The sequence below is a fragment of the Genypterus blacodes genome, unplaced genomic scaffold, assembly GCF_046128005.1.
Source record: "Genypterus blacodes isolate CSIRO-AG114 ecotype Tasmania unplaced genomic scaffold, CSIRO-AGI_Gbla_v1 ptg000072l_1, whole genome shotgun sequence".
Lineage (NCBI taxonomy): Eukaryota > Metazoa > Chordata > Actinopteri > Ophidiiformes > Ophidiidae > Genypterus > Genypterus blacodes.
In genome coordinates, this window is record NW_027466882.1 from 1,435,182 (window position 1) to 1,446,430 (window position 11,249).

An 11,249-nucleotide genomic window follows, 5' to 3' on the forward strand; every position below is an offset into this window, starting at 1 on the left:
GATTGACAGCAGTGTACGTGTCAATCAGAGGAGAGGAAGCTCCACCGTCTGTTGGTGCTCACAGCGCAGCCTGGTGGAGCTACTGTGCACATGGTTGCTCACTATGAGACTTTGTTGCAGAAGAACATATACAGTATATGTCGTTTATTTTTAGATTGAATGTGTCAGAAACTGAAAGAAAGTTGTTGTGCAGTCAATATTGACGACAAGTTGTAATGTTTGGTGTGTGTTGTGCCATGTGGTTTTACAGTGAGTGGAACACAAAGCACTCAAGAAACTTTTAGACTGACTTTGACTTACTTAGATTGAAATAGCTACAGTTTATGAAGGTGCTGTGAGGGATGGAGAGCCATTGTCTTCTGGATCTACTGGGATAACTATTGATGATTTGAGGATCCTTGGATTGACTGTGAACTTTTCCAGTTGCCAGAGTTGGTTTGGAGTTGGAGTGTTTTTGTATTATTTAATGCATTTTTTTTTTGTTTTTGGACCCAACAACAAATCCTTGGATTTGTCCGTGGTCAAATTAATTTCTTTAAAAAACCTGATCTTTATGACAGTCAGAATAAAAAAACTCTCTACTTTATCTGTAATGCATCATATTTAAGGCTGTATTTAGATCTAGCTTGTTTGAAGCACTGCTTCCAAAACTGGGATCGTTTACCCCCTGTGGTGGCAATTTGTAAGAAATGACTTGGGAAAAGCACAAAGTTGTGATTTGGTATGAGTTAATTCATGTGTCTGGAATGGAGTAAATGTCTGAGCTTACTGCCACAAGGCAAATGTCTGAGTGAGCCCTGAGCAAGGAGCAGCACAATCCCTTATTCACTGAATAGATTCAGGCGAGGTCACATCTTGTCTAAGACAGACTGACAAATCAAATATTGCTTGGACGAATTAATAGTACATTGGTGGGATACAATGAATATCCAGACAGGTTACAATGAGAAAATGCTTCTGCTGATATACTTGGAGATAGTATTAGAACCTTGTGACCAGTCTGTAATACATGTTGTACAAAAATACAGACAGACAGTGGTCATCGCAGAGTCACAGCAAGGCCAGATGCATCCTTAGAATGGAGAAATGGGATTGGTTCATTTGGGAAAGTGTGAACCCGCAATCGCTCCACAGAGAGGTTTGTTTGCAATGAGAAAGCAAATTGCTCAATAAAAGATACAGCTCACTTGCTATACTGCATGAAAAAAGTTTGCATATAATACCTGGGCTCATGAATATTATAAATATTCAAACAAGCTTACCTGGTGCGTCAGTTCAGAAGACAAATTGTTTTTTCATCCAGAGCACATCTTTTGCTACGGAGGTAACTTGAAGAGGTGCGTCTTCTGATTAGAAGTATCAACACGTTGTTTTCAAATCTGAGCCTTGATGCTCGCTGAGAATTAATTTATTGTCCTTGTCAACATTGCAAAATCAATGAGACAATAACAAGCAAAGCAGTGATGCACACACACGGTACTGATGCTCCAATTTGGATTGTATTTTTGATTTTGTCTGCACAGAGAAGGGAACTTTTTCCAGGGTAGGAAGAGGGTACCTTTCATCACTAAACAGTTTGCAAGCGCGTGGCATTTGTTTACAAATTTTGGTTACAGTTTGAACACAAATCCAATTAAGTATTATTCTCTAAATTGGAACAAAGCAAATGGACCACAGGTCTGAATGCAGCCTCATTTTCCATCACCTAGTTGCTCTTTATTAATGTTTCAAATCACAGTTAAACAAGTTTTCCTCTGCAACAAAGTCTCACCATTTGTACATGGCTGTACTCTGCAGATGGTGTTATTCATCTATATCACCCCCCCCGATCTTGTCAGAGTGAGAGACAGACGCATCTCCCACTTAGTCGCTTTCTATTAGTGTTAGTGCTTTCTATCACATTCCACTTTTTCATTTGATGGTTCCTGCAAACAACTGGATTATCAGGATTTTAACATTTTAAAGCCCAGTTTGTGACTTTTAACACAAGTCCTACTAGTCCCTACTATAGCAGGTCTCCGGCGCTCCGTTCCGAGCTGGCAGCGCAGACACACACCAAGAGCAGCGAGGAGCTTCGGGAGACCTCTGCATTCACAGCGAGGAACAATGAAGGCTCCACGCCTCCTGCCTGGAATTGTGACACGCCTTACACTGCTTTCCTGTCTCCTGTCTCTGCTTGCATATTTCTACTTTCTCTACTTTTTCTATGTATCTAACATAGAACTTAGCCAAGGCTAACGAGCACCAAAATGTCCTCCCTCTCCTTGGATGACTGCCACACACTGTTACAGAGGGTTGCAGTGCCAAAAAACCAAAATTCATCGTTTCAAAATGAATGTGGAGGTTAATGGATTCTGCGGGAATGATACTACTTTATCATGGACAACAATGGACAGGAGCATGCTAACTCGCACCAACAAGACTACCAAGAAACAGGAGAGTTGTGAGCCAGATAAATCTACAAGAGCAGTCCTCCATGGAACTCTCTTAGAGTAAATCACTTCCCTGGGGAAAAAGGAGGACGAGTTGGAGGCAGAACCCATCACCCGAGATTTGTGATGGTTGGCCTCCATTATCATCCTCTTCAATTCCTGTACAGAACAAGTCACAGCCGTGGAAAGCTGCAAAATGGATAACTATACACAAATCTCCCAAAAACTTGTGTGCAACTTAAATTCAGATTTGAGATCTCAATCTGATGTCGTGAAACGTGAGCAGCGAAATCGCCAAAATACGCCCAAGGATGTGGTCTGACAGAAAGAATCCTGCATATTGTGGCTGCACATGCAACCATGAAAACCATCATACTGCAAACAGGGAGCAATGATGTTGTGAAGCAGCAATCTGAAATACTGAAACAAGACATTACAGATCTGTTGAACACAGTAAGCGGTCTGAATGTTAAGGTGTTCATGAGTGGGAATGAGAGGAGCTGAGAGATTTTAGCAGATTGTTGGCACTGAACACATGGCTGTCAACTGTGTGTACTGTCCATTCAGATCACTTTATGTAGAATTTCAACCTTTTATGGGATCACAGACATCTTTTTAATCTTTTTGAGACAGGTCAGGAGTTTGAACAATTTTTCCTCCTGCGTCACTCACAGTATGTGTTCCCTCTGCCAAGGACAAGAGATAAGAGGAACCAAAACAGGAGGAAGATATAACACAACATTGTGGAAACGCTGAAGGACTCCAATCACCCAAACCAGATCTAAAACTGTCAATAAGATTAAGTACATTATTAAAAAATACCAGCACTCTGTTTGAGGAAACTATATTTTTGACACCAAGTATAGCAGTCAGGTCTGGACGAAGATCTTCGTCAGTTTAACTTTTAAATGTTCAGGGTCCTTGATACTATTGCACCTATCAAGGTTAAAATGACCTCTGGTAAACAAAAAGCATTGAGAAATGTCACTGCAGTAGCAAATGGAAAGAGAATGCAGGAAAGCTGAGCACAAATGGAGAAAAGGTATTTGCAGATGACGTCAGACAACTTCAGCCCTATTGACTCTGTGTCTGCCAGGAAGAAGTGAATGGCTGGATGCAACAAAACATCCTGCAACTTCGTGCCGACCTGGAGTACAGAGCACAAAGAACTTTAACTCTCCTCCCTGGGTTACCAAATATGACCATTAGACAGCTAAGACAGAATGCTGATGTTTGGGTTCTTACTACAACTAATAAAAGACAGCATATTACTCCAGCTCTCTTCAGGTCTTTGCACTGGCTTCCTGTTAGATAAAGAGTTGACTTCAAACTTTTACTTATTGTCTATAGATCACTATAGTGTCTGGGCCCTAAGTATATTTCATAAATGTTTCATGTATATGAGCCGAATACGTCTCTAAGATCTGCTGGAGTTGGTCACTTAGCGGTGTCTAAAGTTCAAACTAAACAGGGTGAAATGGTGTTCAGCTATTATGCTGCCAACTTTCTGGAAGCAGCTCCCAATGGAGATCGAATCTGCCCAATCTGTAACTGGCTTTGAAAAGAAGCTAAACAATGCTGTGTTCCCCTCTGGCTTCATCTAAACTTTGCTCTTGCACCTTGTGTGTTTCTATGCTGATTTTTACTTCTGTCTTATTTATGTGAAGGTGCTCTGTGCGAAAATGTGCTCTATAAATAAATGAGCCTTGTCTGGAATGAACTCATCTGATAACACTGCAGCCTGTGTCAACAACGTTACTTCCTACTACTACAATGCATTCAGGCAACAAATCTTAAACTCCTTCAATACTATTAATTATTCAAGAGAGCTGTTGTCTTCAGATGTGTTAGCAGTAATCCATTTGGCAAAAAGGGTTCCCTTCTCTCTAACAAATCCATCAAATGTCTGACTTGAAGACTCCCCTACTGAGCCTTTCAACACGTTTACACTGCAACAATAGAGGCCATGGCTCATTCTTTGCCCCTTACCTGCTCCAATTCCTTTGTGTGACCTAAACACAAAGTTGGCTGGCTGACTGATAATGTACATCTAATGAGCAACACTCACAAAACCCATAGCAAACCTAGAGGAGGCCAGCAGCAACACAAGAAAGAGAGAGATGGAACAGGAAGTGTCAAATGGTAATATAACACTGGAGGTTCGTCTGATTGGCCTCCTGATGGATTGCTGGTCAATCAAGTTGAGCTGGAGAGAAACAATGGAAACAGAAAACACATCCACCACATGAAGGAATGTAACAAAGAATAATTGGCAGCACATTATATCAAAATATGCAGCCTGATGTACACATGGGTCTCATCAGCACAGAGCAGGTTTAAACAGATATACCAAATATGCCTGTTTCCATACAATTACTGCCTTCACCTGTTGTACCAAGGCAGCAGCTGAACAAACAGAACTGGAATCCAGATGATCCCTTGTGCCTCATGCTGTGGTTTTATAAACAAGGACACATTGCCTCTGTGCAAGAATGAATGAATGGAAGATGTTTGCCAAAGAGAGGCAGAAATGTTTTCGGAGCCTGTGCATTTCTCAGTATATTGTGAAGAGTTGGCAGATAACCTTCAGACTGACAGTAATCTGGAGGAAATATTTGTACTTTGTATCCTCCACAATGCTCCTCGTGATGCCCCTCTCCTGCTTCCTTTTCAGCTTTCCTCCAGCACAGAGTTGTAAACAAGCTGGAATTTTTGTTCATAATAATTAAGTTTGGTTATTGCATTTAGATTCTTGTCAGTTTGCTGATTAACAGGCTGTCTAGACACAATATTTAATGAGATTTGGTATGATTCAGTTTAAAGTGACCTGTGGGCCAAATTTGGGCCAAGAACAAAATCTAAAAAATATTCCCCTTTGTTAAAAGTTACTGAAAAACTTGAATTACCATATTCATAGGTATACTGCACACATCAGCGTAATGACTGAACTGAATGAACGATTTAATCAGTCAAGAATATATTATTCCAATAATGTATAATAATGATGATGGTTTTTTTTATTACCATTTTCCTGGAAGAATTTTTCACCACTCCTCCTACAAAATTGTGGCATATTTTTTACGAGCCTAAAAGTTATTAGCTTGTTTTTTTAATATGTAAAATGGCTCCAAAATTCTTGTACAGTAAGTGTATTTGACAGCCATAACTCAAATTAATTGTATCATTACAACCAAATGGAAATGATTCGTGTTTAATCAACCTGATGAAGCCTCTGTGGAGGCCCTGATTGCTTTCTACTTACTATTTGCTCTTTTTTTATTGTAACTAATAAGTCATCACTTACTGTACATCACTGGGTTTTTTCCAAGGAAAGAGCTATCAGAAATGTTTAGCACAGCAAACATAAGCTTTCACAAAAATGCCTGTATACATATGTTCAACACGTACATTTTGAGGACAAGAAGGCCATTAAGTGTTTGTACTGAATGTCAGTGTCAGTGCTCTTTCTGTCTTTGTCTCCTTTAATGGTGTCTTGCAGTTTGCCGCGCAGTGATGCATTGTGATAATAGGGTGTTTGACAAAAGTGTGAGTGAATGTGTGGTGGAGTTAGTCATCTCTGTTAAGCTTCAGATAGATCAGATCAATATGCTCAGGTGCATCAATGTTTATACTCCAGACATTTTCCACATGCTGTTTTCTACTGATCATGTGTGGCAGCAACACACTGGTAAGCCGTAGTGATAGCATAGCTCCCATTGTGTAACGCTAGGTGTGGTGGTCTATGGCCGTTTCTTACATTCTATCATTTTCATTTGGTTCAGTTTGTTTCATACTACATTAAAGCACTGCACCAAACTGTGATGCGTGTGCCTTGACACTGAAAAATGTTTGTTATTGAAGTTTGTTATTCACACATGATGTTTCACACAGACGATGGTCAATCATTCATTTTCATCAACCAGTTTGATTTTAATACTCCGTTGCAAGACTCCGTTCATAGTTAAACCAACTTCACTTCTTATGGTTAATGTTATGCTTTCTATTTATCATGATAGGCTAAAAAGCTTCGATGGAATAAGTACTTTCCAATCTATACCCACTCTAGCTTTGATGTGCTTTAACTTGCAATTATTATCTACAGTTGTTTTTTTTCAATAGATAATACAAAACATATTGATGTTATCAACACAAGGTAATAATACGTCTTGCCAAGAATACAGCTGAACAGCTACCAGTATATTGCTTATTCTGAACAAGCATTCAAACATTCGGCCATCAAAATCCATAATAATGCGGGTTTACCTGCTTGAAAATCTGTAAAACAATTTTCATCTTCACAAACAACTATACCACCGCTGAGCTCACAGTGTGTCACACCTTTAGGTCATCTGAAAAAGAATCTGGCAAATGGCTACAGCTATAGTGAGCCAACTCTAGTCTCCTTGTCCTCACACTAAGAGCACACTGATGCTTACTTGTGTGAAATTTGAAAATTGAAAAAATGTCAAATTAAAAGTTCACCTTGACTTTGATGTGTCCATGACTTTCTTTTCTTTGTATTTTCAGGACTCAACTCAGAATGATCACATCCATTCATATTATATTGTCTCCAGTGGGCGAACAGAGGCGACAGGTTGGCACTATGCGATGTGTGTGAAGGATCAGTGGTTGTGTTGTGGCCCACGGCGGGATGCAGCTAGGAGCCAGTCAGTATGACTCTGCTGGACTTGTGGCTGACGCGCTCCATCCCAATGTGCCTGCTCCTCCAGAGCCTTGTCCTAATGGCCCTGTGCTTCCCCTCGGCCAGCATGTGTCCAAAGGGCTGCATCTGCCAGCGTGCCGACCCCCATCTCCACGGTCTCAACGTCACCTGCACTCAATCGCGGCTCAAAGAGATTCCCCCGGGCCTTCCGTTCGACACCGTCCTGCTGAGGCTCGACCACAACCAAATAGGCGCAATACCTGATCAAGCCTTCCATGGTCTCAGACTTTTGCGTGAGCTTAACCTGTCGTACAATGCAGTTGAGACTTTAGGGGAAGGTGCCTTCAGTGGTGTGGAGGCGACATTACAGGTTTTGGACCTCTCCCAAAACCGCATCACTAGCGTACACAAGGATGCCTTTGCTCGGCTCAAGGCCCGCGTCATCGTGGATGATAATCCCTGGCATTGTGACTGCGCCCTCCAGCAGGCAATTGGCGGAATGGCCCATAACCATGAGGCAGCCGCCCGCGTCCTCTGCAGGAGCTCTGAGCTTCTTGATCAGGCGGGACGGCCCTTTTTGGCAGTAGACACCGACCTCTGTAACCTGGCCAAAAGGACCACAGACTATGCTATGTTGGTGACCATGTTCGGTTGGTTTGCTATGGTCATTTCTTATGTGGTGTATTATGTTCGTCAAAACCAGGAGGACGCCCGACGCCACCTGGAGTACCTCAAGTCTCTCCCCAGCAAACCCAAGAAACCTGATGAGGCTGACGACATAAGCACTGTTGTCTGACAGTAATGTGAAAGTCTCACACCAAACCTAATGAACACCAAAATATTTGTGTAATACTCACATTTCTAGTGTTTACTAATTAAAACATTTGGGTGATGTACATGGAAACTGCTGAGAAATCTTTCTATTTTGAAAATTTTGTCATATGTCCTTACCAAGGTTTGTTCACCTTTAAATTCCTGATGGTTGAGCGGGGAGGCCACACTGACCTAATGAGACATTCTCTTTTCTATAGAAGATACTTACAGAGTTCTACAAATTTGAATCTCAGGTTTAACTCTTGATATAATGTAAAGGCTTTTTTAATAATAATAATAATTTGGAATATCTGATTTTAAAAATCGTTATAATAAAATATAGTTAAAATCGAATTATAAGGTAAAGCACCCTGTCATCAATTTGCCGAATCCCCCCATTTTACTATTCTACAGCGTTCTTAGATTTACCTTGAGTTATGCAGCTACTTCTCAAAGCAACTGCAAACGACATACCCCCTTACATCATAAGTAATGCTCTGACCATAGTAACATTCCTAGAACAGGGGTTTGGAGGGATATTTCCGGACATGAGAGTGAACGTGCCGATGAAGTATTTGTCCTGAGTGTCGGTTGTGACAATACTCAAGCATGTTGTCTACAAGCTGGATTTCCACAAGAAATTATCTTTCAACAGCTTATAGTCATTACCCCTTGATGTTTTGTTTTTGCAGAACAACACTTTGTAGCTCTCATAGCTTGGTATGTTGGTTGTTCGTATGTAGCACCATGCGCCATCATCAAGGAGCTTACCCAAAGGTGGAGCTTATTTGAGCATTCTAAAGTCACTGGTGTTTTTTGTTCCAAAACAAACTGAGCTTTGTTGCACAGCTTCATCAGATGCTTATTTGTAAGTTCATCTCAGTCATCCAGGTAAACAGCTGCTAAGAACGGTAAATAGAGCTTGAAGATCTTTCATTGTTCACTCAAAAGGCTTTGTAATGTTGTAATCATTCTCAAAGTAGGCAAAGAAGTTCCAGCGATAGGCGAGTCTGTAGCATTAGATAGGGGAACGTAACTTTGAATCCACATTTAAATACTGCATTTACTACTGCCCGCATTTGGACAACGCACCAAGTGGAACGTTTGTGGTTCTTAAGTCTGTGCACAGTGCCAATAAAATAGAATGTTTTGATTGCGAACTGGCCATCGTGCACACATCAACTTCAATATAATTTCTTGTGTATTCGTGTATTAAAGATGTTCACATTACTAAATAAACCTCATGGCGTCCATCTATCTATGTATCCATGTATCCATCCATCCATCCATCCATCCATCAATCCATCCATCCATGACTCCATCCATCCATCCATCCATCCATCCATCCATCCATCCATCCATTGCTCAGTCTTAAATATAAATGCTCAATAACAGGATGATGAAATGCACTGAAGTTCCTGATAAATGATTGTGATGGACTAAAATCCCTTTGAGGGATATGGTACAAAAATGTTTGTGTTGGAATGTATAGTTTTGGTTATTGATAACAACATACAGTGTGGAGACTGACTGTTGTTGTACTGTACTGTACATTTCTTCCAGTTTGTGAATGTACAGTATGTACGTGTTGTCTTTAATCAGCTGTTGTCAGTAAAAGTCTGTCTTTGTGTATTTATAACCATCAGACAAGCAAGCACAACACTAAATGTCAATTTCAATGGACTCTTTATTGTTGCTGTTGTGGTTAATCAAGAGTAAATGCTATAACTGGTAATTGTTACCGTTTGCCTTCCAAATACACTAAGCATGTAACGCTGCATTTAATTCCTACTGTTTCTCATATTTAGGTGATTTAAAACACACACACACACACACACACAACTTCATTCGCCAGGCATCTTTTACTCAGGGGGAGGACACAGGCTTGGTAGACAAATTTCAATCATGAAAAAGCCAAACAAACATCCCTATTGAAGTTATGCTTTCGCAACACAAATGCATGCATGATTTCTCTTGAATGACATTGTGTACAGTAATGTTCTCGGCGGCGGTGAAGAGAAAATAGCTCCTGTCATTTTCTCTAATGGCTTCCCTGCCATCACCGATATTAGAAAACACTGGAATAGAGCAGAGAAAGGGAGTACAGATGAAAGACAAGATCAACGTATAGAGGGACAGGAAATTACATGTTCAATCCAAAAAGCTCATTTCGTATTGCTTACTTTACATGAGAATCCTGCACGATTGGTGATATATAGATTGTAGGGTTTTGTTGATAAAAATTACATTTCTGTTTTACTTTAAATTTGTGGATTATGTTTCTTTCATCTGTACAGAAATGGTTAAAATGACTTGGGAGGGGATATGCAATTAGACACACAGAGAGAGAACTGGAATCACATGTAAATAGGAATATAGATGTTGAATATGACAAACTTGAAATCCCTTTAACTAGTTGTTACTGAAAGTGTTTCAGCCCTTAGCCTTGTCTTGTAAAGGCGACCTCATACTCCACATAACAGGATCAAGATACTCTGTAAAATGCATGTACAATTTATTGAAGCACAGTGTAGCCAAGGACCGGAGAGACTTTCTAAGTGCCTGAATACTTCTCTCACCATTTCATAATTTGTATTTTTGATTTTTTTTTGTTCCACTTCCAGCCGTGTCATGGTCTTTGCTCTAAACACATGCTTTCTCATTTGAGAAATCTCTCTGTTAGGGGACCTTGTCAATTTAGGTTTATTTTGCAAGTTAGGAAAAAAAAACTGAACTAACCATATTGGTGTAAAAGATACACTGAATTGTACTGCTGTACCTTATCATAGTTTTCCATGCACAAGCAGGGTAGTGTGTGATAGACTAAATGAAATGTTAGCATTGACTTCCATGGTTGTGTTGTAATGGCATGACATACAGCAAAAATAAATAAGGAGGTATGGATCTGTTTATTGTATCATTTCTTTCTCTTTGGATTTAGAAACACAGTGGTGGCAAATCATAAAACACAGTGTCAGATTTATGGTTTTGGTAAATACCATCCCACAACCATGTTTCCTCATTGAAGGATCAAGTCATCTTGATTTTTATTGTTTAGATTTATTTTTTAACCTAAACCGAAGCCCTAATATTGAAACATTATTCGTATTCCATCCTAACCCTTCTAAGCACAACGGCTGGTGCAGTCAAAACTAATGGGACTCAATAGGTCAACTTTACGAGGCTCCTAAAACCCTTACAAACCCTTAATATAAAAACACGACACTCACATGTTAGTGTGTAGACTGAAAAGAAATATTGCCAAACATGACTGGGTTTTATGTTATAGCATATATTGCACCAGCATACACAATTGAATCAGGAAGTAACTTGTAGATTAC

At 40.1% G+C, this 11,249-nt stretch overlaps 1 protein-coding gene across 1 annotated transcript; it reads left to right on the forward strand.

Annotated features, from left to right (window-relative positions):
- Positions 1-7,095: 7,095 nt before the first annotated feature.
- On the forward strand, positions 7,096-10,684 carry lrrc3b (leucine rich repeat containing 3B). The gene has a single exon (XM_076157192.1). The coding sequence runs from the start codon at positions 7,106-7,108 to the stop codon at positions 7,889-7,891; it is 786 nt and encodes a 261-aa protein (XP_076013307.1). The 5' UTR covers positions 7,096-7,105; the 3' UTR covers positions 7,892-10,684.
- The last annotated feature ends 565 nt before the right edge of the window (positions 10,685-11,249 follow it).